The 27786-nt window shown below is 45.9% G+C and overlaps 1 protein-coding gene across 1 annotated transcript in view; it reads right to left on the bottom strand.

The window, feature by feature from the left end:
• LOC135908081 (beta-hexosaminidase subunit beta-like) overlaps positions 1–27786 on the bottom strand; it is a 126059-nt gene that overhangs the window by 55608 nt on the left and 42665 nt on the right. Inside the window, exons 7-12 of the mRNA XM_065439827.1 lie at positions 27448–27558; positions 25331–25429; positions 21350–21491; positions 16259–16451; positions 7053–7209; positions 5581–5776 (exon numbers count right to left, since the gene is read on the bottom strand). Of these exons, the coding sequence (XP_065295899.1) occupies positions 5581–5776; positions 7053–7209; positions 16259–16451; positions 21350–21491; positions 25331–25429; positions 27448–27558 (898 nt within the window). The remainder of the gene's footprint in view (positions 1–5580; positions 5777–7052; positions 7210–16258; positions 16452–21349; positions 21492–25330; positions 25430–27447; positions 27559–27786) is intronic.

Genomic DNA, 27786 nt, shown 5'->3' with positions numbered 1-27786 from the left:
CCCACTCTTTTCTGGAATCCTTTAATCCCATTCCCCATCCCTATACAGAGTAGCATGCCAGCGGTTATATACGCGCCGGCAAAATTCTCTGTTTTTCTAATAAAGAGCCCTCTCTCTCTTTACTGCAGCCAGCGTCAATGAATTCAACAGTGATTATCACATTTTTCCCCCACAGTTCTATACAAAGACATTCGGCCATCACCTGCGGTCCACACATAATTAAATTATTCAGAAGAAATGATGGTGGACAATATCTTTGTGCATAAGTGGGAATCAAGCTTGAATTTATGAAGAATTCACAGCCACTATTTTTCAGAAATTTAGCCTAGCGTCATTTGAGAAGGTAATACTAAGGCTGTCTCGTAATCTAAATAAGGCGGGACAAGACGCTCCGTAATCTTTCTGTAATCTAAAAAAATGAGGCAATAAAGAAGAAAAATATAACCCGGCGCTACAATCGTTGCTGTGAGCTTGCCCGTGCACGCATGGTTTTGCAGGACACGTCAAAAAAAGCATCGTAGCTTCAGCCTCCTTTCTTCTTGTTTGCACACTATAGCTTGATGAAATGGGGCGCTTTTCTTTGTATTTTTCATGTGCTGAACTCAAATTTCTGTTTTTTTCTGCTCAGTGCTCTGCGATTCGAACACGATAGCAGGACCACATGGCGCTCGTAAAGCCCCTAGATCTTCAGAAAATAGCGAGAGCTGTCGATGCCACCAGCGAACTACGTGATTGGACGATAACTTCAGCGCGCAACCTGGTTTGGGCCATGAGCAGTTGGAAGACGACACATGCATCCGGAAAGCCTTTCTGCGCGTTCGAAACTGGCGCCCACGTTTCGGCCCGGATATGCGCTTCGATATGACGGCTTTGTTGGGAATTTAGGCCCTATAGAAACTTACAGGATACAACACGGTAAGGATAGAAACACATTTATAGCACAAAAATGAGTAAGCAAAAAAAAATGAGGAAAAATTGCTACAACGAATAGCTCCATAAACAACCGATAAATCCCTATCCTCCTACTCATGCACAACGAACCAACACCCAAGGTATAGCGTCTAAGTTCACAATAGACTAACCGTCAGAACACGGAGGTAGCCAGTCCGACGTGCCCCAAGAAGCGGCCGTTGTAACTCCGAGGTGGCGCAGGCGTCGGCCTTCGTCGCTGTCGCTAGCTCCCGGGCGCTAGCTCGCGCAGTGGCGGCAGTGCATCCGTGACATACGTGGTACAGGACGTGGTCGTAGTCGGTCCTGGTCGCTGACGAGGCCAGGCGACCAGGGCCACGGTCCAGGGCCTGGACCGTGGCTGGTTATGGCTTCACGGGCCTCGACCGAGGCCGTCGAGCGCTGACACTACCCCATGGTCGGGGCTGTCACCAGCCAACTCTCCGACATGGGTCCCCGATAAATCCCAATCACGTCACCAGGGCACAGCTGGCGATGCGTCTGCACCAGTCAGCAATTGCCGGCTCATCTGTCTTCTCCTTGTTCTTTTTCTCCTCTTTCCTGGCGCTTCACGTGTAGTCTCTTCGGGTGACTTCATTTTTCTCTTCTTTTCTCGTTTACCTTCATACATTCCTTCTTTTTGCCGAACGGCGTCGTCGTCTTTTTCACACCAGAATCACCTGGCTCGCCTGTCGATCATGACATGCTTTTATATGACGATAACTGCGTTCGCAGTTGCCCATTTCTCCTCCGTTTGTTCGCGCAAAAGGAAAGAAAAAAAAAGCGACGGGATCCACAAGATCCACTGAACTCACGGACTGGCCACCTCATGTCACGCAGCATTAATGTAAGCAGCTCGTAGGGCTCGCGCAAATAAATTCTCATGGCACAAACCGGCAGGCACTGCAGGCACTGCAGGCACTGCAGGCACTTTTCGCTACGTTTATAAGATCCAGGGGTTTTAGGCAGCAGGCGCTTGTTCCGGTGACGTGCCCAATGCAGTCACCATGTATCACAAACGATCTCGCCCTCATCATTAAACCACAATGCATCATCTCGGTTGTCCCACCTCCAGCGGTGGCACAATGAGCGCCGACTGACATGCGATCTGTCTTACGCGTTTGACTCGCTAACACCTGTACAGTTTAGCTAAAGGGTTACTCATATCGGGAAGCGCCACAAAGAGCTAAAATTACTAGCAAATGAGAATGATGTGATGCTTATACAGAGCGAAATAAAACGGAAGTGAACGTTATAGACCAACTTGGGAAACATTCTGGGGCTGACAACCTTACACATTGTTTTGCACCCTAGCTGAGCGCAATGAGGAACATGAATATATTATGAAGCCTATAAATGCAGCAATGCCAGTCTTGCACTTCAACAGACTTCGATGTCACGCACTCCTTACAAAAGGAAAGTCACTCTTTCTTTTTTTTTGCAACAATTTTTTTGCCTGCACACAGACTCTATCTCTCTAGCGGGTCTCGAAGTTATACCAATGAATCTTCCGTAGTAAACATGCGTGCTATAATAGAAAGCTATTCCAAACTTTTCTATTCCAATTAGGCAATCAGGCTTCCGCGATTGGTTAAATCTTTTTTGGGCCACGCCCATTTCGCCTGTCTGTCATGCGACGTCACGAAAACCGCGATAGCTCCCGTCAGATATGACTTGTACGCACCGAGTATACATGATTGGACCGAACAAAAAAAATCGTTCATTTTGATTCGACGCCTTTTCGCCATTAGACCTCGACTATAGACTGTTTCATCCGGCGAGGAGGATAGGGCGCGCGTAGAGCCTTTCTTACTCTCTGGCTTGGGCGATCCGGCACGGCGCTGCTTGAAAGTATTGCCGTCGCGTGCTGCGGGACGATTTCGAGATGTTTTAGATCTTACTTTGTGAAATTTACGCCATGTTCGTTCATATAAGGTCGTCAGGGAAGCCTTTCGGTGCATCGGCAACTACTGTAGGCGGAAATATGTCTTGGGGGCGCAAAAGCAAAAATGTGACGCGCATAATCAGCCTCGGTGTACGCGCTTTATCAGTCGCGGTGCGTGTATTAGTTGTTTACTATTTTGCTTATATTGATTTTATTTCAACAAAGGAAACCGGTGTCTCTGTAGTAACAGCAATAAATGGTAAATCAGCTCACTGTCTGATCGATTAGCGTAAGGAGTAAAACATAAAACATAAGAGCGTATGCTCGTGCACGGCCAACCTAAGGCAACCACGAAACATCTGAGCGGCAGGCGTTATCAAAGATTTGTGATACACTGGCATCATTCTCACGCATTTCAAGTCTAGTGTGCTTGAAATTACCATATGTCTACGCTAGCCTTGCTGCATGAGGGTCATGGCGCTGCTCAACACAGCGATCACTGCGGTTGGTGAGCCAGCACGATACATACATAAGCTGTGTGCTTCGGCACTCCCTTTTTGGCCTGTATACAGGTATAGTAAATGAGAGGGTTCGCATAAAAAGAATGCGATGGCTCTTTTTGAGCGCAAAATTTCCTTAATACGTGTCAGTGCGTCGTAGAGAACTGAACGAACACAACCGAAAAAAAAAATCGGTTATCATCCTCTTTCTCTAACAAGCAAGTTAAACGGGCTAACACCGCACAACGTTTATAAATATATAACCGCTCATGCCGCATTCTTGAACCATGCGCTATACAGAACAAATATATCTGTCCCCCAGCACCTACTACTGCTTAGGACGCTCGCGCAGTTCGTCAACGGTCGCTTTGCTGGACAAGCTTAATTCAGACTGTAAGGTATGCTGCTATTACTAGCCAAAACTATTTTATTCATGGGTGGAAACCTCATCCATCCAACCAAGTAGTCATGCAATGTAACCTGCATCGAACAGTTTGAAAGCTTGTCAAAGTATAACAGCACAGCTCCTATTGTAGCAGAACGGTACCCACGCTGTTACGATCGTCGCATATTTTCCATGGCTCCTAAACCGCAGCTTAGAAGTAGAGGCTAATACTGCAATAAGGTCACGTTAGTGATTGGAGCATTCAGAAATGCACAATTCATCTCCAAGGCTGATTGTAGGCTCAAAATATGCGCGCACACATCGCGCTGCGTGTTCCGTCCACCTCAACGCCAGAAGGAATTCCGGCCATGACGTCTTAAACCACTTCAGCACGTCTCAAAGAACCGCGTTTACCACGTAGAAGACGAACGTCATACTAAACAGACTGCACGACCGCGAAAACAAACGCCAGAACCTGCCGGAAAGCGTATACCTGCCATGCAAAAGACCGCTTTCACCCAAGCCAGTATGGCGCTGCTCATAGGCGGCGCCATTGCGTTCACAATATGGCGGCACCTACGAAAGAACGGTCTACTGATCAAAATTTTTCGGCCTGCACCCACTTCACTTGCCTGTCACGCGACGTCACAAAACCGCGAAAGCTCACCACGTCAAAATGACGTGTATGCGTTAAAGATACATTAATATGCCGAACAAAACTCGATTTTATTCTGAATAGCTGCAAGCTGCCCTGTTCCGAAAGGAATAAAAGATGGCCACCGCCGATCGCTCCGGCACTGGCTACTCGCACCTGCCAGCGAGCGTGGGTTCATTTACGTATAACAAAATTTTTGCGTGGCCGTGTTACGTTTTTTAACACTTTCGGCACGTTTGCTACCTCGCTCTACCAACTCTTCTTTGCTGAGGATCTGTTTTAGCGGCATTCTCAAACTTCCGTTGCATGTCCACCGCAAGCGAAGTAAGGGAAAGCGAACAAAGCGCAGACGCCCGCACCACCCTCTTCATCCGCTTATCACTTTTCAGTACACTGGCACGGCCCCATCGAATCCCTCTCCACTTGAGCGTACTACTCGCCTCTTGTCAGTCAGTTAGATAATACAAGCCGGTGAGTCTATGCAATGTTATTCGTTTTTAAAGCAGACAAAAGTGACCTCCTATGAACGAGAAGAGCGTTTCATTGGTCTGTTCAGACAAGCCTGCGGGTCACCGCACTATGCTTAGGTCGGCGGTTACACAAATTTGACGTAAGGAGATTAGAATAAAAACACATTGGTATAGTTTTACGTTATAGCACCCATTTTGTCAAAATAATTTACCTCCGTAGAACTTATTCCGCTCCGGCAGAATAAGTTTTTGCACGTGCGCTACACACGGGCCCAATTATACGTTTCTGTCGCCGCGTGCTCCCTCAATACAATACAGTTCTATGAAGCATAATTTAAATGCAATAATAAATTCGATATCATTTCCGAGTAGTTGTCGGAGCGCGGTGTTGTACCACGGTAAAATAAGAAAATACCCGCGCATTTCTTGGTCTCGGAACATCAGCCCCACAGATGTGATTCGGACACTCCACTACTAGGAGGGTTCGAAAACAGCCTACTGTCGGCAACATTATAAAACCGAAAGAATAAAAAAAGTGTGGGGGCACACCATCACGATGTCAATATCTGTTTTATTTATCGCTACATCGGTGTAATAGGGCCAAAACCAACACGTTGTTTACTGACATGCTGGCCAAATTGCTGTTCTGTGGCCCCTATACTGCTAACATGGTCGCTGCATTACATCCCCTGAGTACCTGCTAGGAATCGCTAGTTAAGGAGATGCGTGGTACTTACCGCCGAAATCCCTCGGGTCGCAGTTGTAATAGAACGCCCAGTCCTTCAGATGCTCGTAGTGGTCGACATACCAGCAGCTGGAGATCACCAGTTCGTATCCGCGTTGGGCGAGGGAGGCCGCGTATTCGGGCCATGGGAATGAGTGACCGAGATCGGAGCCCTTCCACACCTGCACCACCGTACTCTGGGGCGAAGCCTGCAAACGCGTTTGTGCGCAGGCTTGAGCGCCGCGTCACGCAAGTTTCAGGGGAGTTACGACAGCGGAACCGCCAATACGGGACGCAGGGAGACAGACATAGACTTCGCTTAAATGTCAGCTCTCTTATTTTCGCGCATGCGGCTTTGCACTATATGGTGGCGCAGGCGGAAATAAAAAAACATACAGATAAACAGCATCTTTGTCTCATATCGGGCAGGCAAAGAGGTCAAATACGTGATGTAAAATTACCGCCCGGAAAGATGTGCTCTTGCTTTAGCTGTCAGAGTTACTGAGGTGGTGCCGACACGCATCTCCGTTCTTCATAAATTCCAGTAGCCTCCAGGCTTTCCCGTTCTTGCATCTTGTTACCCTTCCTTCAATGGCGGACCCGGTGAAAGTGGTCTTGACACGCAAAGCCTCATCTATGAGCTGCTAGGCATCCGCAGGATGCTGTTGCCTTTATTGGGTCACCATCGTTCTCTGGCCCATTCATTGAAGTGTCCTGTTTGTCTAATAGAAGCACAACCACGTGATAAGAGGATGCGACACATGACAGTTTGTTGGCATATCGTGAGTTTCGTCGCCTGGTTCTCGCACACCCCACTTCCTTCTCACGTGTACATGGTCGATTCTTCATTTGCAGCTGAAAACAGTTGAAAAAAAACTCACGCCATGAATATATACAATGACGGCAGGGGCCTTTAGTACGTTGTCTCCATTTGACGACGCCCTGCTGGGATCCTTGCATTGTAGTTTTTGAGACAATCTTTCGCAAATAGCAGCTTATATCCCGCGTCAACAAAACTTCTCTTTGACAAAATTGCTCAATAAATCACTAGTGCACGCTACATATTGAAGTGATCTTGACGAAGCTGCAGCGTTGGTAATCATATTTTTTTTTATTAGCAGCCTCTAAATAGCGCCTAAGTAGACGACGTAAACATTTTGCCATAAATCCCTCCACATCGCTTTCGAGATTCTTTAGGATTCTGCAAGCCAAATTCTGCAAGTCATGCCATGCCAAAGAGCAGCCTTCGTTATCTAAGTTGTAGAATGCAATAATGGTGGCCTTTTCTTTTCCCTTTCCGTAGTGAAAACGTCTATTCTGGCAAGCTTTTCTTGACGCATTCAGTCATATTTGCAACCAGCATTTTTGCGCGGGGACTGCTCTAACGTGCACTATATGAAACGAGGCTTCTTAACATGGTGCGAAATTGTTTCGCAGTCAGCTTTTAAAATACGTGTATGGTTTTGACGAAGCGCTGGCTTTCACCTTCACGTCGTTGTCGATGGGATCCTGCCAGATCACGACTTTAGCACCTGTCCGGATCACATTGTCTAGCGTTCGCTCGACGTAATACTGTTCGACGCCGCTCGTCCACTTCAGGTGGTGCTGCGAACGAAAGGCATCGACCTCGGGACTGGACTTCCTGCACGCGCGAGGGAGAGAGAAAAATGTATGGTAAATGCTGACTGCGCCATGGCATCGCCAGTTGCGCTTCTGGCGATGTCTGCATGCAATATACTAAGAGAGTTATGTCATGCTAAATAGGAAACATGATAAATTCTGCAAGTTCGCTGCCCCACCCACTCATTCAATATGGAGAGAATATCGCCCTAGAAGTGGACATATATATATATATATATAGATATATATACCTGGTATGTTCTAATCCATTGAAGGGCCCTGCGTATGTACAGGAAGCCCTAGAGCTCGTAATATCTTCAGTTTTGTACTATGAAATGAAATGCACTTGTTTCGACCTCTACGAGTGTCACCTATCATTTGGACGACGTCGCCTCCTTAAGACTGGGTATACAGAAGGGGACAGGAAGGGGAAAGCGCACGCTGGGTGAGCGTATTGTCTGACAATTTCGTAACTGCTATAATTGAAGACAACGCTTTTGTTCTCGTGTATTTCTCAAACATGCCCGCTAACGTTGCCTTGGGTGAGAACGAAAATGCTAGCCACCCTTATAAGAAGAGCCAAGGAGAGTTCGGTGAGCTGCAAAGAAGTCCATTTCCAAGACACACAGCTGTATAGGTTGAACGGGTTCTCCTATCAGAGCGTCTCACCGGTACGCACTGCGTGCCAATCCTTCATGTGACATTCCGTGTTACACATATTAATTGAGAAAGGGTAACGAAACTGCCAGGAAATTTGGATTTCGCGGTGTTCGGAACGCTGCCTCCCCTAAATACGCGGTTTGGTCCAACCATGTATCAGATTTTTAATTGAATTGAAAGTAAACGATAGGGCGCGGGCACTGCGAAGCAGTCTACTTCCCTCCCTTACCAGGTTCTGGGATCTCATGCCCAGCTCAGACAATTAGGCCTACTCAAAGTAAGCCATTTTAGAGCTTCTTACGAGCAAGAAAATTACCATCCACCGGACAGTATCGCGAGGCTAGAAAGCTACACGAAACGACAACAAAGAACGACACTACATGAAGCTACTGTCGGGTGGACGACCATTTTTCCACCTCCACGTGTAGAACTTCCCCCGCGCCGCTTTGCCAAACTCAGCGCTCACGTGAACGTAGCAACAGCCTCACCATATCACACCTTCAAAGCTGCGAAAAAATGAACAAGTGTTATCTCGGATTCGCAGATGCCCGAAGTGGCATCGCGCAGTTGCGCAAGCTGCGCACCACGTCACCTATACATACACGGGCCATAAATTACTGCCGGAGGTCGAGAATCCTTTATCAACGCCGAATCCGAGACTCCGGCCTTCATGCTATCACCTGTACTGAAAAGATGTCAGACGTTCTTTTCTTGAAACATCTTGCACCTTGTGAATAGCCGCACAACAATTTTCTACGATCGTAGTGATACTGAGCTAAAACAAGGTAACAAGTTCCATATCCTGGTCGTGGCGGTTACATTTCTGTAGGGATGAAATGCAAGAATGCTCGTGAATTTAGATTTACCCGTAGAAAAATGCATCCTTACTTTCTTTAGAAGTCTTTCCAACAATAACAACTTATGTAATTTTACTTCTATTATCGCGTGTTACAAGAAAGTTGGTAGCAGAAAGTTTTAACTTTCGCTTGAACAATTTTTGCCAAAAGAAAGTAGTAGAAACGTTGGTAGGCCCTTTTCTTCCTTTCGTTTGAAGGAAGTTTGTAAAAAAAAGTTTTAAAAAGTTGGTAGGCTCTCTTTCTACTTACTTTCGTTTGAAGAAAGTTAGTTGGTGGTGTTTTTACTTTTCTTAAATGAAAATTATAACATTTGTGCTTTCTTCATTCATTTGCTCATTTGACATCGCAAAAAAGCAGCATAACATGCGAAATTGGTAATATAATAATTAGTACGAATACCAGATAGTCATAGTGATAATTCATTCCTTCAGTTTAAAGAAAAAGCAAGGAGAAACAACAATGATATGCTGCACATGCACATACAATCACCAGGAGCAAAGGTCAAAATATATTTGCCTGCCCCAGTGAAATTGTCTATTTATGGCGTTTCTTCTACTTTAGAGAAATATTTTTATACATTGGGAGTCTAACCAATTACTCTTCCGTGTGAGGCGCAGACGCAACCTCTGCTCCACCTAAAAGAGTGGCCCTATTGGCGTTTAGACGTATTGTAAGGTTGTTCATTTTTGTTCGCAACGCCTTTTTTTTTGCCTGGGCTTATTTAGAAACCTTTCCTATACTATTCTGTGCGAATTATACGCAAAACTTGTCTGTCTCACAAATGCAGTACCTGCGGTCGCTGTTAGAAGTGTCTTTCCTTTTATAACTGAGGGTGATCGCTGTGTTGAGATCGGCAGTCGAAGAGAAGTACGACAGCACGAGTTATAATTGCCTGGCTGAGCAATGAAAGTAGCGAAAGTGAACCTAGCACGGCCGTATCTGTTTGTTTACGCGTGCGTGCAAACAGTACGCTTGTTCCACTTCGACCGAAGCTCCAGCTGCTGCAGGCACGTACCCAGGGGGGGGCCCGGGGGGGCCCGGGCCCCCCCCCGAAATCAACTGGCATACCCCCCCCCTCTCCCCACCCACGCCACCACTCCTCACACATTCCTAAAGCGCCGCCAGATCAATGTTGAGACTTCGCAGCTGTTCATCGGTCAGCATTATGCTGCCTTTTTCACTCCTTTTAGATGGCGGTAGTTATCGGCATCTCTTGTGATGTGAAGGACAGTTTTCTCGTAGATTCCGCACCCGTGCGATTAACTCGAGATGTATTCAGTTGTCACCATCTATTCAACCGTCACGCGCATAGCTGTTGCTTTTGTTAGTTCAACCTTCTTTGTTTAGGCTGAGGCTGGGACCATGAGAGGGATACGGCTGTTACTCAGCTGGTCTGTACTCTCATGGAACGAGTTGCGGCTGGAGAAACCGTCAATTGCGTTTAACTTATCCCTTTGCCTCATTGTTTCCTTTAGTTACGGCTCACCCCGACGCTGACAGATGCCCGGAACCATATACACGTTATATGGGTTAGATAAGGTGGGAAATAAAATAATGTGAAAGAGCGTCCATCATGAAACCCTGCAATAACCCTTAAACCCATAAGCAAGATGACTGTCGCCCGTTACCTCGTCTGTTTTTCCCTAACTGTATAGCACTTTTCGTGCAAAATTGGCAACTGGAAACAAAAATCGCAAGGAGTTGAGAAATTAAGCGATCTACTAATTAAGGGAGAGCCAAGGCAACAACCAAACTGAAAGCAAAAGCGAATAACAAAAATAGTTAACCGTTATTTATGAGAATATTTATGGATCAACATTTTTTTATTTAAAAGGGAAGTAGAGAAGAGGCCGCCGGAAGTGGAGAACGATTACTTGTTTTGAATGACGCTTCTACAGTTGTCGGTCGAACCGCCTCACGTAGCCACTTCTCTGCTGTGCTTATGTGGGTGTTTTTCTAACCTTTCGCAGTGAACGCAGTACGTCTAGAATCGCAGAGTCCTGTGCTCTACGCGGTCGTATGGGACTGGCGGCCGCACAGCGTTACGCAATTAGCAGAACTGTCAAAACTGATCAACAAGGCGAAAATAACTGATATTCGAAACTATAACATGAGAAGGACTGAAGAAGCCGTAAAAAATGAACGCCGCCTCGAATCAGTAAAAAAGAAACCTGGAATAGGACAAACCATGATGTATGCAGTAAAAGATAAGAAGGATAATATCATCAGCAATCTCGAAGATATAGTAAAAGCAGCGGAAAAATTCTAAGCTGACCTGTCTACATACCCAGAGGAGTCACGATAGTTCACTTAGAAACAGTAATGAACAGGATACAGAAACTCCTATAACTAGCGATGAGGTCAGAAGGGCCCTGCAAGAAATGAAACGATGAAGAGCGGCAGGATAAGGTGGAATAACAGTCGATTTAATCAAAGATGGAGGAGACCTAATGCTTGGAAAACTGGCGGCTCTTTATACGAAGTGTCTATCGACTGCAAGGGTCCCAGAAAACTGGAAGAATGCAGACATTATACCAATCCACAAAAAAAGGAGACGTTAAAGAATTGAGCAATTATGGGACCGTTACCTTGCTCCCAGTATTATATAAAATATTTACCAAAATAATCTCCCATAGAATAGGGTTAACACTGGATTTTGTCAACCGAGGGAACAGGCTGGCTTCAGGAAGAGATACTTTACAATGGATCACGTCCATGTCATCAACCAGGTTATCGCGAAATCTGCAGAGTACAATAAGCCTCTCTATGTGGCTTATATAGATTACGAAAAGGCATTTGATTCAATAGAGATACCAGCAATCGTAGAGGCACTACGTAATCAAGGAGTACAGAAGGCTTATGTAAAAAGCTTGGAAAATATTGCTACATGCGTGAGGTATCTGTTTGTTTGAACGAGGCCTGTAGGCGCCATCACTCCAGAAAAGAGAAGGAAGAACGAACTAGGCTCGCGCTGTGAATCTAACCGGTCAGCGCTGCAACCGTTGTTGTAAATATAATCTGCAAATGGTTTCTCGTCTTGCTGACTCGTCTTTCGCGTTAGAATATCTACGAGGTTCTACAGCTATCTTAATTCTACACAAGAAAAGCAGGCAGATACCTATAGAGAAAGGGGTCAGACAGGGAGGCACAATTTCTCCAAAGCCATTTTCTGCGTGCTTAGAAGAATTCAAGCTATTAAACTGGGATGGCTTAGGAGTAAAGATCGACGGCAAATATCTGAGCAACCTTCGGTTTGCCGATGACATTGTTCTATTCAACAACAATGCAGACGAGTTACAACAAATGATTAGAGACCTTAACAGAGAGAGTGTAAGAGTGGGGTTGAATATTATTATGCAGAAGATGAAGATAATGATAAATAGCCGGGCAAAGGAACAAGAGATCAGGATGGCTAGTCGGCCACTTGAGACTGTGAAGGAGTACGTTTACCTAGGTCAATTAATCAGAGGGAACCCTGATCATGACAAGGAAATTCACAGAGGAATAAAAATAGGTTGGATTGCATACGGCAGACATTTCCAGCTCCTGACTGGAAGCTTACCATTATTATTGAAAAGTAAGGTGTGCAATCAGTTCATTTTGCCAGTGCAATATGTCCAGTGCCAATGCATTTGCCAGTGCATTTCCCAGTGCATTTTGCCAGTGCATATGGGGCAGAGACTGCAGAGCAAGTTAAGGACCACGCAAAGAGCGATCGAACGAAGATTGCTATGCATAACGTTAAGAGCGAAACAGACAGACAGACAAAGAACTTTATTAATGGTCCTGAGGAACCGGCGTTAGGGTACCCCCCTTTTCAGGGAGTCCCCGTAGCCGTCGCGGGCCGCACCCACGTCGGGGTCGGAAGATCGTGGTCCTCCGCCCTGTCGCAGGCCCTCTGGACAGCCCGTAGTTGCTCTGAGAGGTCGCCGCTCTTAAGGGCTGCCTCCCAGTCGGTTAGAGTGGTTAGCGATGAGCTGCGTAACGCAGGGCATTGCCAGAGCATATGGGACAAGGAGCAGTACGCCTCCCCACAGTCTGGACAGTGGGGTTCTACGTTAGGCGCGAAGTGACTGAATCTGCCCCTGGAGGGAAATGACCCCCGTCTGAAGCATGCGAAACGCCGACGATTGTGGTCTATTAAGTTTAGGGTGTGGTAGCGGAAAGGCCCGCCGAGCAAGTTGATAATGTGTCAAGACTTCGTGGAAGGTGAGAAGCGAATCCCTATACAGCCCTAAGAGAGAAAGAGATTGGTTTGGATCAGAGATCAAACGGCTATAGACGATATTCTAATTGGCATCAAGAGGAAGAAATGTAGCTGGGCAGGTCATGTAATGCCTCGGTTAGATAACCGTTGGACCATTAGGGTTACAGAATGGGCACCAAGAGAAGGGAAACGCAATCGAGGACGACAGAACACTAGGTGGAGCGATGAAATTAGGAAATTCGCGGGCGCTAGTTGGAATCGGTTGGCGCAGGACAGGGGTAATTGGAGATCGCAGGGCGAGGCCTTCGTCCTGCAGTGGACATAAAACATGATGATGATGATGATGATGGAGGTGGCGGGCCCCCCCCCCCCCCCCCCCCGAAAAAAAATCCTGGGTACGTGCCTGAGCTGCTGTACGAAGCCAGCCATCGCCACGTTTTGTCGTCTTTATTCCTGACGCTAAGAGGAAATATGTTCTGCCCAATTCAAGATAACGGCACAGATTCTCGAAAACGCAACGCTTGTATGCCTCAGAAACCGTACATGTGGGCGGTAATCATAAATTAGTGCTCGGCAGGTGTCAAAGAAGCCCGTAGGCCGTCCGCCATTGCAAGCAGATGGAGCTGCACGGGCAGCGCGTTGATTGGCTCGCGTTTTCGAACTAAAGCTCGCTCGTGGTTCGGCTTAAATCACTCTATATGTTTTATAACTAAGCAAGCTTAACCAGGAACCCGGAAAACGTATATGGGAGCATGGGCCTAAATACCTGCCCTCCTGCCAGCTGCGACTTCCTTTGAGTAACAAAATGCAATCTCGAAGACCCTGCCTTTGCAAACTGCCTGCGCGTGAAGCGGATGCGAATCTTAGAGGCAAAATCCGCTTCGTTAACCGCAGAGTTGCGCCGCTGCAGTATTGAATGGTTCCAGAATAGGTAGACGTTTGGATCACAACTTATTTGTCCTTACTCATTGTATTGAAATATCAAGAGTAGAACGGAGACCGTTACATGCGGCCTTTTTAGACATTACAGGATAACGTAGACCACAACATTGTTTTGGATATTCTGGAAAAGGAAGGCTCAGGCGACGACTGTCTACAGCTTTTGAGAGAGATTTACCTAGAAAATACCGTTTGCGTTAAATGGGAAGGGATGAGGAGCGAGGAGAAAGTTGATATCAACAAGGGACTGAAGCAGGGTGCCCTTTATCCCCACTGCTGTATATGATGCACATGGTTAGGATGGAAAGAGTGCTAGAACTTAAGGCAGTAATATCGAGTTTAATCTCTCATACAATCAAGCGGGTACAGTAGTAGTGCATCAGCTTCCAGGTAAGTTTTATGTGGAAGAAACTGTGTTGCTCGCTAACAAGCAAAGTTATTTGCAACGTCTGGCTAAAATCTGTGGACAGGACGGCGAGAACTTAGATCTTAAATTTAGCGCTAAAATAAGGTCTTATGGTATTAAAAAAACAATGAACAGACAGTGACAATACAGGGCTAGGAAATGCCGCGCGTAAAAGAATAATTACCTTGGTATATGGATAAGCGAAGGCAATGGATATATGGAAACACCGAAAAAACAGTAAGAGTAAAGGGGAAGAGAAATGGTGGCCATAATGAAACACAGAGCGGTATGGGGATACAATAGGTACGAGGTGCTCCGGGGTATGTGGCAAGGTGTAATGGTTCCAGGACTTGCATTTAGAAATGCGGTTGTTTGCTTGAAATCAGGGGTACAATCAGGACTCGATGGCAAGCAAAGGTCAGTGGGACGCCCCGCATTGGGCGCTCGCGGGATGACTACAAATGAAACTGTGCAGGGTGATGTGGGCTGGACAAGTTTTGAAGCGAGGGAAGCTCACAGTAAAATTAATTCTGAAGAACGACTGAGAAATATGAGGGAAAGCAAATGGGCTGAGAGAGTGTTCAGGTATTTGTACAGTGGTTCAGTGATTCACAGAAGAGGAAAAGAACTAGGAAGCTTACCAGCAAGTATGCGGCCTGTATTGTGAGCAACGCAGGAGCAAAGAACGTCAAGCAGAAAGTCAGAGAGGCTGAGATAATCTCGTGGGGGGCGGTAATGGAGAAGAAACATGCCACGACTATCTACTTAAGAGAAAAAAACTAAATCAGGAAAGAAACAATTTATGATAAATCAAAGGGAAGCTCATTACTTTTCGAAGCGAGACCAGGATGGCTTAGAATGGCTTAGGATGACTTCAGGCAATAAAATAACAAAAGCTTGGTGGCGCAACCCACCGCCAAGTTCCAAAGGGGACGCTCATAACATCCATCCATCCATTGCTTGGTCCACGTATCCTGTCGGCTGGTTCTGAGTGCTCATTGCAGTAAGGCGGTTGTTCAATTATTGCATTAAAAGCTTGTGGCTTTTAAGGATATGCACGACAAGATTGCAAAACAAATATCAGTGTTTGAAAAAGTTCTTGTGGTTTGTTAATAGATGCATTTATATCCCACTCATGTTCAAGGTTGCATCAGAACAGAACCATAAAGCTTGAATAATTCCGGAGAAAACAGAAAATGTCCCCAGGATGCTTGTAAAATGTACAAGAAAGTTGCAAGGATGTTTCATGGTGAGGGACAGAAGGTTAAAAAAAGGTTCCTAGGATGTTTCTAGGTCGAGGAATGAAAAGTTGGTAGAACATTGCTATGAGGTTTCTAAGAAGTGTTAAGATGGTTAGTAAATCCTGGTTTTAATGTTTGAAGCATGTTCATTCATTGTTTAAAGAAAGTTTAGAAATAAACTTCTTATTCAATATTGATGTACAATAGTCGACAGGATGTTGGTATGAAGTTGTCAGGAAGTTTGAAAACGGTATGAAAACATTTATTAACCGTTGGTAGGTTATAGTAACATGTGCCTAAAAACTTTTGCTCAAACTTTTTTTAAGGGTAGGCGCCTGGTAGAGATTCGCAGGTGGTCAAAATCCCTCAATACGATGTGTGTCACAATCAAGTCGTAGTATTGACACGTAAAACCCAAGTTTTTTTATTTATTGTATGCTTTGAGCTTATCATTTCATGCTCACCTTATAATCCTAACCTCCACGTAAGCTTAGTTTAGTAAGAAGACCACCTCGCAAAGACAGTGGTGAGAGGATCAATCTTCTTTATAAATTGCAAAGCATTTTCTTCCTTTTTCCCCAGAGACTCGGTTTTCTTTGCGTCATCAGGCAACTTGAGAAGCATATCAACTTTCGCTTTCTTAAAACTTCCTCCATCTAACGTATCTGCTAAGAACTTATTTGCTTATTTAATGAATGCTGCCTGGAGCATGAATTACGCCATACGAGAACAAAATGTTGAACTTTTTCGTGTATTCGTACCAGCAATCGTAATATACTTCGTCCATGCCGAGGTGCACGTATGGATCCTTGAAGACTCGGGCCACCTGAGAGATCAGCTGCTGCACCAAGTTGTAGCTGACGTTCCTAGTCGGGTCGAGCATCTCGAAGGCTGCGTGCGTGCCTGGGTTCTCGGTACCCCTGCTGCCGTTTCCATAGCAGGGCGTCAGCGCGTCTGCATGACGACAGCCGAGTATTCCCTTGGTTTAGCACGCACCAAACATTTGAGCACTCAACTTGCAGTGTTGTCTGTTAAAAGATAACTCCGTGCAGTAAAATCAGTCATATGTAATTTTCTATCCACATATTGTCTACTTGAGTACCGAGATGGGCGAAGAGGCGGAGTTTGGTAGTTTGTTTCGAAATGATATTGAAGACCATAGTTTGCCAGGGGTGGCTACTATCAACGTAATTTCTTGCCTAGAAGCGGAGCTTCGTCTGCCCATGAGCGCATAGTGTAGTAGTATGCCTATGAGCGCATAGTACAGCGACACGTTGAAAAAGTGCGGTATAGGTAAATTATCAAGACTCCATATAAGTAAACGCGAAATTGCATCACTTGGGGCTTATTAGTTAAAAATGAGCACGCAGGGGCAGCAATCACTCGTGTCTGTAGGCTGCTCGTTAACCACGTTCCCTTCCCTTTCCACCCTCACTTGTGACGACACCTGCGAAGGACGACTGCATCCAAAACGTCTAGTTCTTAAAAAGCGATGAACTTGTAATAATGAACTCTAGGATAGAATATTAAAGCGTTTACCGAAAGCACTGTCCAATGTAGCAAAACAGGCTTCTCGAACCGCCGTTTACACCAGGAAATGTCCGGTCAGCGACACCATTGGCGACCGGTAAATCGGCTTTGTACCCGACTTCGTGCGACAGAAAATAGTTGTCGTTACGCCGATTGATCCAAAACCGATTTTCGTCGCCGAAAAAGAAAGCATCACTGGTCGCAAGCCAATCAGTACGCGGGATTACGAGAGAACGAAAAGGACAGGGTCGGAAGTTCTCGGTTGTGAACATGCGTCAGCCATTTCGCCAATGGCACAGGCGTGGCCAGTAACGTCGTTGTTTGCAAGTGCATTTGCTGGTCTTGTGCATTTGTGCAATGCTTCGTGCGAATTCTACGATGCAACTGTAGTACGTTGACGTTCTGTACACTAAGTTACTTGTGAATTATGCCTGCGGATGGGTTTCTTGTGATAGTATGAGCCGAATGGGGCCTTCACCATAAGTACGTAGTATTTTTCTTTTCTCCGCACTGTTGCGTCGGCGAAAATGAACATGCTAATTTAATCTCACTGCACGATTTTCTCGCCCCTAAAAGAATAACAACGCAGTTTATCATGCCCCGTGTATATGGAAGTACGAACTGGTGAGCGCGAACGTCTTGCACTGCGTTGCGTCAGAAGCGCACTGATGCTCTAGCCGTGAACACGATCAACACGGTGCTTTTGGCTAGCGTGCCGTCGTTGTAGCTACAGTGGAAGCGTTTGCAATGCTAAAGCGGTACGGACTCAAGCGATACGCGAGTGCGATTTCCTATTTTTTTCGAAAATTCGTTAGCCTATTTGTCCACGTAATACATTGTCTGTGTTGTGTGCGCAGTCTAGTTCTTTTTTTTTGTATTTTTTGATAAACACACATAAAATACTTCTAAACTAGCCACGCATTCAGAATAAACCTGCGAAAATTGACCTGGTGAGTTTCAGCGCATCTCGAGAGGGTTGCCGGGGGTCAATGAGTATTTCATTAGCATCGACGGGATATCTTGTCAGAACGCGCCCACTTTGTCACCGACTATCTCGCAGCTCCTCGCGCGAAAGAAATTTTCTCGTGTCTGAACGCGTCGTAAGTGTAATCGCAAGAGTTACCCTGACGCGATAACCACGGCATCCTAGGAACTTCCAGTAAAATCTTTAAAATAAGATGTTTGTGCCATATGGTATTTTATGCGAAGCATATTACTAGAGCTCAACCCAGCTCCTCAGGCGCGGCGGTGTCGCCTTAAATACCACGTGACACCGTGACGTCACGACAGAGGAGAAACGGGGCTCCAACTCGCGCCGTCGCTCGCGGCGTCGCAGCGGTATATAAGCAGCTGCGCTTGCCTCTGCTAGACACTCACGAGGTGAGATGCCTCCTGGAGACAGAGCTGCTCGTTGGAATGAGAAGCGAAGGTTGTGGCGTGGTACAGAGACTGTTTCTAGGTGGCTTTGCTACGGCGCAGCGACTACGCGCCCCGCATCGGACGCGGTGAGCGTCCGATGCGGGGCGAAATGTGCGCCTGAGCAACGAAATGTGCGCCTGAGCAAGCACCGCACGCCTGAGCCGACGCCGACGACACCGGCTTTTCTGCGACACGAGCTCCTTAACGCTGTCGCGTTAAAATAAAGGCTAGTATGCTTCGCATCCTGGGCTTAACCTTAGCTAAGCCACAGCCAGTTTTTTTTTTTAAATGTGCGATGCCAAAAGCCAATCACACAAGAGTAGGGACAGTGCAATGTGGTCGTATGGCTCCAGATGCTTTACAGAGCAATTGAATTGCTACTGGCGCGAAAGATGTTACTTCGGGAGAATTCCGAAAGTGTCTAGCTCTCTGGCAAGGTGATATAGTTGCTTTGTATGGTGAATGCTTCCTCGTGCAATACCGCTCAGTACGCAAAAGGGTGCATCGGTGTGAGATGCGCACTGAGCCACTGAGAAAATGAATAATTAGAACGGTGAATATCTGTAAGAGCTCAAAATACGGGGGTATTTTTCCGCTTATGAAAAGGTACAACGGCACAATCGAAAATGCTGGAAGATCTTCAGGATAAAGCCCACTATATTTGTAATGATAATTCCTTGCACTAATCGGTATTAGTCGGCGAGTTGTATATCTTTAGTATACTACTAGAAACTTGAAACTAGCAAGAAATCTAGTCCATAAGATCGCCGTATAATTTTTACCCAAGTGTAGCAACGGCCTTAAATTTGGCAGCCTTGATGGCAAGAGGCTGTATAAGAGGGTTTATTAGCCAGCAGAAAGGCCCCTAAGGTCATCTGTAGCTAGGCATTTCGTTTACAACCGCAGCTGCCGCCATGGTCGTGAGCCGTGCTGAATACCACGCCCATTGCTAAACTTGTGCCCTTCAACAGGTACCCAAGAAAGTGTGCCAGAGGTGACAGTGCAGCTTAATTGCGAAAGCACTGACGCGCGTAATGCGAAAGAACTGGGTTCAGCTCCCCATTGTGGACGGTTGTCTTTTCACCCTCTTTAATTTCTCTTTCGTTTCTTACATCTCAATTAAACATCCTCGCATGTATTCCTCCATTTTCTTTTCTCTGGTTTTATTGTCTGTTTTACTAATATGGTTCCAACTAAAAGCATCAAACAGCTAAAATCCACTTAGGCGTCCGCTATTCTTTTTGACAAAGTTGTTATCTTTCATATGGATCGTCGACTTCTTGGTAGCTTTGTAAGCTTCGCTCATTTGACACATTTTACTTTGTAGCACTCGTCACTATGTTTTTCTCGGAGAATTAGTGTAGCTTATTTTTTATCGCAAGCGTTGCCTATAGCTTAGCAAAGATGTTGATTGCTATTGCCGCCGCCACTATTGTAGGGCTCCGTCTTTCGTGCTGTTGTGCTGATTATTTCAGAAAAGGTTGAAGTTCCTCTAAATAGAGGAATTTCATCCCCAGAGGTAGTATTAGGGATTTATTCTCCGGGATTTTATTGAGTTTTTATTATCCGTAACCAATATAGTAGTCAATACCGGCAATAACGATGGCATAGCATAGCTCTTGTGATTGAATAACAAAGGACAAAAAAAATGAAAATAGTTACGAGATACGTGTCCGCTAAAACAGTTTACGGAATAACTTCTTACATAATGAAAATTCCCTGTTCCTCACCACCGCAATAGATTAGTTCTCTCTTCTCCGCTCCCTATCAAACGCCCAACTTTCCTGCTCTCCTTTTGGCCCAAGGAGAACAGTCTGCATAAACACAATAAGAATCACCGCTGTTGCGTGGAGCCACACAATGTATTCGGTCTCAACGCTCTCAGAGGAATGAGACGTGTTTATCAAATTATGATCAATGTTGGTAATCATCCGCCCTTATGTCCCTGTATTTTGACATCGTGCTGTGTGTTTGTGCGTGCTGTTCAGTCACAATGAAGTACAGCTGCAAACTGACAGCAGCGTGGATGCTTACGCTATTAGGACATCTATGATCAGTGAGCACGATGCCACAAAAAGAGCGTCTGCTAGTGCATTCGAGAGGCAGCGCTTTTTATCGGCGTCCAGAAATGCCGCTCCTATGCCACTCGTAATCTGTGCAGACGCAGTCGCAGAGCCCGGCGTGGCTTAGACAGACGCGCTGCGACAATAGCAAGGTGACAATCATTTTTAAGACACGAGTGAAAATGGGTACTGCATCCGCCCACCTGTCATTGTCTACTTTGCGCTTTGTTCAAGCGTTGCTCACAGCACGGATTATTAAGCGCCTCTCTCCCACAGCTACTCTACACACCGAGACACCTGGCAGTCCCGTGCTTCCTCATCTAAAGTGAGGCCTTTCATTCGATTTCGGCAGAAACCGACACGAAGGAAAAGCCAACAAACCAGGAGAGAATGGGTTATTTACGTGCCACGCGTGTTCTGCAGTTGTTGTCGGTAATGACTGTGATGATGATTCCTTTAAAACCTAGGTGGCGAATATTTGTCAGCTAGTCTACTGGAGCTAATCATGTGTGTCTACATCCGTTGTAGTAAAACATTTCTGCTATCTCTACATTGCATTACTCATCTTCGGTAAACACTTGGCTCTGTATTGTAACCTTACCTACGTTACTCAGGCGTTACCTCTGCCGGTAACTACCCCGGCTTCATCGCATCGCCGCTTTTCTTTCCCGATAGCATTCTAACACTCCCTTGCGGGAGCTTCAGCAGAACCAGCTGAAGCTCCCGTCAGCTTTCAATCCGAGCGCTTTTGCAACATGGGCGTTCTTTACGCTCCCGGGTCAGTGAATGTCTTGGCATTCCCGTTCGATATTCGCTTCAACCGAACCATTTCTCGCGTACCAGGAAAAGCTCGTCCCAGCGCCTGCGTGTGTCCCGGAGTGTCAATCTCTGGAATGACGCGTATCCCGCGCAGCCGGGCGTACTCAACCACGCCGCGAACATCCTCCGTCGAGTAGACGTGGCGCTGGGAGTACGCGGCCACCTACACCACCGAAAGCGAAAAAAAAAACAGCATTGAGCAATGTTGTCGCTGACAAAGACAGCACGTCCGTCGAGAAGCAAGCATATTGCAACTATGAGGCAGGATGCCTCTACGGAAAGCTCTACAAGTCTTTTTTACACAATCATTAAAGATGTTGAAGGATAGACGAATTGGCTCGTTGCTACAACTCCGGTGGTGCACCGCCAGTTGGTAGTGCATCACAACCTGTATCTGAAAAAAAAATCATTTCCTACCTGAACATACATAAGGCACATACATTTATGCTTCCAAACTTTTGTAAAATAAACACAGTGCTGCACATGCTCATGAGGCTAATCACATTACTTAACAAGAATGTTGCTAGCTATCAGTAACTTAAGTACCTATGAGTCTAGATTTATAGTATGCTCTACTTTTATTAAAGGGAACACCAAATTAAGATTCCAGCACTCATAGCAACTCAGTTCGTACAAGAAAGTGCGGTACATATTTTGTTATCGATAGAATATCTATCGACGTACACGCGTTAGAGAATTAGACGCTTTTTTTCCCTCTGAACCTGAAGAAAAAGCGAAGTTGCCCTAAATACCAATAGAATTTTCGGTTTATTTGTGGGCCATATTGTGCTTAATGGCTACCTTCTATTGTCTAGAAAGTATTGCTTTGAAGATTTATTCGAGAAAACAGGCGGACCTTTTCTGTCTTTATGGCAGGTGGTTTTTTGTGTGTTAACATTTACTTGATTGGCTACAACATTTACCTTGATTTTTAAACAGGCAGAACTTGTTTGCCCTAGATGAGTCCTTCATCATAAAGAGTTTTTTGCATTTCTACACAGGAACGTTCAGCAGTTTGTAAGAGGACTGAATTAGCAATGGAGTCTAAACTGTAAAAATGTTCACACCATTAAGGGTGTTTTCTTGTCGCACTGGTAAAACCCTTACCGTTAGGGCTTTACAAAACCAACCGACCGACCAACCAACCGACCAACCTATCACGCGTAAATTCCTCTGGAGATTATCTAAAACGTGTAAATATTTGCTGCTAATCGCCAGCTTTTGTGCTGTGGAGCGGACGAAAGCCTTTTCCATTCTTTACAGAAATGGCGATGCTCTCCACAGATCCCCGATCGTGTCTCCTGGCCGAGAGCCCGGAGCTGACTGGTCATAAAAAGGGGGACCGAGCTGCACGCGCAGAGGCTACGAAGACCCGGCTAGAACAGTGGAAACTGTTGGGCAGGCACATCGAAAGTCTGCCAGAAAACCCCAAACAGACATCATCCAGCTAGAGCCACCCCATCAGGGCAACAGTGAACTCCGACAGCGGCTGTCTTCCGACGCCACCTACGCGAGCTACTGCTAGCTGCGGCCGATTCACGCGACGCTTGACCCCGACATGGCTGGCGGATTGGATCATCCTGGTTGTGGTGATATCCGAGGCGACTACAGTACAGAGAACCGGACAAACCAGATGATGGTGGGCCCTATAACGTAAAACTATTCCAATGAGGTTTTGTTCCAATCTCCTGACGTCAAATTTGTGTAACCGCCAACGCCAGTATCGGGTGGTCACCACAGGGTTGTCCGAACTGACCAATAAAACGCTCCCCTTGTTCATAGGAGGTCCCTTTTGGTTGCTTGAATAACGAATAACATTGCCTACACTGAGCGGCTCGTCTTAACTAATTGGCTGACAAGAGGCGAGGAGCACGCTCAAGAGGAGAGCGATTCGATGGAGTCAAACCACGGCCCCGAAAATCGATAACCGCATGAAGAGGGTGTTCCTGCCGTCTGCGATTGGTCCGCTTTTTTTTACTTAGCTTGCAGTGGCTGGTCGAAAATTGCGGCGGCATGCAACAAAAGCTTAAGAATGACGCTAAAGCGGGTTCTCAGCAAAGAAGAGTTGGTAGAGCGAGGTCGTAAACGTGCCGAAAGTGCTTGAAAACATTACACGGGGACGCAAAAGCTTTATTATACGCAAATAGATCCATGCTCTGCGGCAGATGCGAGTAGCCAGTGCCTGAACAATCGGCGGCAGCCATCTTTTACTCCTTTCGGAACGGGGCAGCCTGCAGCTATTCAGAAGAAAATTCAGTTTTCTTCGGCATATTAATGCATCTTTAACGCGTACACGTCACTTCGACAAAGTTAGTTTTTGCGGTTTTGTGACGTCGCGTGACAGGCAGGGGAAGTGGGTGCAGCCCGAAAACATTTGACCAATAGCCGAGGGCTAATGGTGAAAAGGCGTCGAATAAAAAATAACCATTTTTCTCAGTGTGTCCATAATAACCATAATCAGTGTGTGCACGTCATATCAGATGAGAAACTATCACCGTTTTCGTGACGTCGCGTGACAGACAGGTGAAGTGGGGGTGGTCCAAAAAAACTTTTGACCAATCGCGGAGAGCTGATTGCAGAACTGAAATGGAAAAGTTTGGAATAGTTTTACGTTATAGCGCCCGGTCTCAAAGACTGTGACTGTGACGAAACTGTGTTTTATGTTTTTCGTGTCCTTATTTTCTACGCCTTTCTTTCCTTTCTGCATATCCTGTGGCGTTGACAAACGCCCGCCCTCATTCCAACGGGAGCAAGACCACTCACTTATTTACTAACACAACGTTTCACACGCCGTAAAATTTATACACGAATTTTATAAATACCCACCGACTATTTCTCAAAAATATACGGAATGAATTTAAACATCATTTGTACATTTGCAGTACATGTGAATGTGTGTTCTTGCATAATATTTTGATCATTTTCGCGTTACAAATGTGAGTGGTAGCAACATGCCGGTGTCCTTGCAGTGAGTGCTTTTTTCGCACAAGTTATATACACTGCGCCACGAGCGCGATAGCAGCGTGGATTAGTGATAATCCGGTTAACGACGGCCGCAGGCAAAAAGAAAATGTGGCATCTTTTACTGATGCAACACACGATTTAATTAAGCGCAACTAATCCCGACCTCCATCGCCATATGTAGGCGCGTCCCCTGCAGGAGTTACGGTTTCCATGACGAAGCAGCTAACAAAAACGGCGAGCTATAGCACTGTCGGCAAGTACACGATAAGAATATTCTGGGCTGAGCCCTATCACGGCTGCTTGTTTAGCCCAGAAATCGCCAGTTTACGCCATTTCCGGCGAAAAGTATTGCTGGGATATACAAGTGCCGCAAATTCTGGTATACCCCAGTCTCCATTTCCTTCGTAATACCAGGCGATCGCTTATGCTGTGTATAGGACCTAAAATTCTCAATGAATTATAGGCAAGCGTTAGGCGGCCAACAATTTCAATAAACAAGCGGCAACACATTGAGCGTTCGCTGCATTGCGTGAGGCATTAGTGCTGCATATGTTTTCTTTCAATAATGCAGAAGACAAAAATGTAGAGTGCAGGCGAAATAATGCAGAGTGTTCATGGCTGGCAAACATGTTCCTGCGCTCTCGTTTTGAAAAGACAATTATGACTTTTCAGAAGTGCATAGTGGGCATAGTAGCTGCATGAAGGCTTATGGGAATAAATAGTTGCAGAGGTCTTAACCTTCTGTGCTGAGTTTTCTTTTCTTTTTTTCTTTTTCTTTGCTTCCACTTGAAATTGCAGATTTGTTGTGCATCATGCTCGAATTTCCTTGTCTATGGTGAGTAGGTAGCAAAATGAAGTCTCAGAATATAAACCGCTTGAATGCATTTTTGTGTGCGACGTGAAATGGATATATCCACCATCTCGTTAAACCTACTTCTCTGAATTGATATCGTGGCAAACGGAGCACAGGCAACGGTGAAGATTCGCGCAGAGTGCCCGTATGATTGCTATTGAAATAATATCTATAAAGTCACTCACCTTAGTAACGTTAGGAAAGGCTTCCATGTAAAAAGGCCACGACTGGTCATCTACCAAGTGCCAATGGAGAACATTCAACTTGTTGTACGCCATGGCGTCCTGCACATGGCAAATCAGAATTTGACGACCCATCCATATTTCTCCTCGAATCTTACGTAGTTCAAGAAGTCAGTGCATGAACGTCTTAATTTGCAGCTGTGTTTGTTGTTAGGTAAATGTAATATCACTTTAGTGAAAAGTCTTATTTTAAATTTAGAGTATCACACTTATACGCCTCTGGTGAGTATAGATGAGGAGGTCGCCATGAGCCAATGTCTCACCCAAAATTGCCACTTTTTCGCGATTCACCTGTTTTAAGAGAGGACAATGTATTCGGAGTAGTGGCTTCTGGTGGTCATGGAAGCTTACTGCGCAAGTTGATGTTCAGAGAATAAAGCGCGCACTTGGCTTAACGCGCATTAGTCGTACTCAAGAATGCGAGACCATACTAAGCCTCCCAAGTATATGGTGTCATTTGTGAAGCCTCTGCCAAGACCACCGACTAAAGGCCTGCTCACACTGCTGGTCAACACTGCATCCGCAACCTCGCAAGCTTATTCTTCTTGTCTTAGGCCGTTTATTCTTGGAAAGCATGAATGACGCTGCAGACTTATTCATGGAGGGTATTTTGTAGCAGTGCACCTTGTTGACTATTCATATAGGCCGACACTCATTGGCTGGAACTGTACCAGCAAAGAGCAGACAGACGGCTCCCGACAGTCTCCTCTTCGCTGTTGCAGCTTCAGCTAATCAGCAGAGGCCGAAATGGACAGTCGACTGTGTGTACTCTGGCAGAACACAGCCCGAGGCTTAGCGTGCCTACACAATAAAATTTCTGCGGCAGAATCTCGTAGTTGCACCACTTTGAGCGTTTGAGCTATTTCCGAGTGCCACAAGGACGAGTCACCATGGATGCGTGAATGGTCGTTGTTGATGGTATACAATGTAGAAAAGTGTCCTAACTTTGAAGAGCAGAACACCATAGATCCTTTTTTTGAAAAGTAAAGAGCATTAAGTGCTAAGCGCAGCAGCTTGTTTCAAGCTATCGAAGAATAGAGGAACAGAACTTTTAAAAAATTTGAACTGTGGAGCTTAACACTTAGGAACTGCACAATAGGTTCATGAGGGGAGGGGGGGGGGTAATTTAGTGGAGGGCTCCTGATTAATTTTGACCACCTGGGGCACTTCAAGAGTGAAAGTATACGGACGCTTCTAACAATTTGCCGCCATCAAGATGTGGCCGCCGTGAACGGGAATTGAACCCCCGACTTCGTGCTCATCATCAGAACGCGATCGCAATGAGCCACGCGGTGGGACTATGCTGCAGTATGAATTGGAATGCAGTAAGTTTTTTCGTTTCCATGTGCCAAATTCAGTACCCCTTCTTTCTGGTGCGCACGTGGAAGTTTTCTGTACGGCAGCGATATGGATAACGCTAGTGTTTCTTGCTCTGCCATCCCGTGAGTAGCCCAGTGAAGGCAAAGTGCAAGGAAACTGAAGCAGGTCTTTTGTGCCGTTAACAAAATCATGTAGCCGGCGATCAACGGTAATGTAGTAGAGTGGCAGGTTTGCCTAGTTGGAAGTTCATCTTGTAATAATGGGGTTACTGCGCTATAGACACGCGGACAACAGAACTAGAAGTTAGCAGGACGCGCGCAATCCTGTCCACTTCTGCTTCTGTTGCCCGTGTGTTTATAGCGCAGTAAACCCCTTAATACAATATGATTAACCGTCCCTAAGGAGCGACAAGCGTACTTTTTTCTCCCTTCTCTTCCCATCAAAGAAAAAAAAAGGACGCAAGAGGTTTCGGTAACGGTTAAAGCGCTAACGAGAAATAAATCGAATAGTCAACGATTGCAGTAAAGTTCCGTGCATTTTCTTTATATACAGCGTCACACTGTTCCTCAGACAGCACTCTTGCTGGCGTCTATGTCTTTCATACGTCTGCAGTCAGAAAGTGATAAATACCTCCATTAATAACTCATGGAGCAGACAATACGAAAGTAAGTAAACCGGGGGTGGTATTGCAGCGCTTTGGCGTATAAACACTTTCAGCGCGTCTCCAGGCGCTCACCCACCAGATTCTGCTTTATCACCGACACCGGCAGGAAGTGACGCGCCGTGTCGAGCAGGACGCCACGGTGCGAGAAGCGCGGGAAGTCGCGCACCGTGCCACAGTACACCGTGGCCTGCAACGAAACACCATAGCGGGAAACATGCTTCAAGGCTCAGAATGGAACTGTAGAATGACCTGTAAGGGAGACAAATATATATATACCGAACATTTCAGCGAATACATTTAAATTTTTTAAAGGTTGCCTGTGGCAGCTAGCACAATTCTAGTTCATGAGCTGGTCTACTCGAAGAGGCGGATATTTCTTGCCCAAGAAATTGAAATTTAACATCGGGAAATTAGC

Source organism: Dermacentor albipictus, chromosome 5 (genome assembly GCF_038994185.2).
Source record: "Dermacentor albipictus isolate Rhodes 1998 colony chromosome 5, USDA_Dalb.pri_finalv2, whole genome shotgun sequence".
NCBI lineage: Eukaryota > Metazoa > Arthropoda > Arachnida > Ixodida > Ixodidae > Dermacentor > Dermacentor albipictus.
This window is presented reverse-complemented; position numbering and strand designations above follow the sequence as displayed.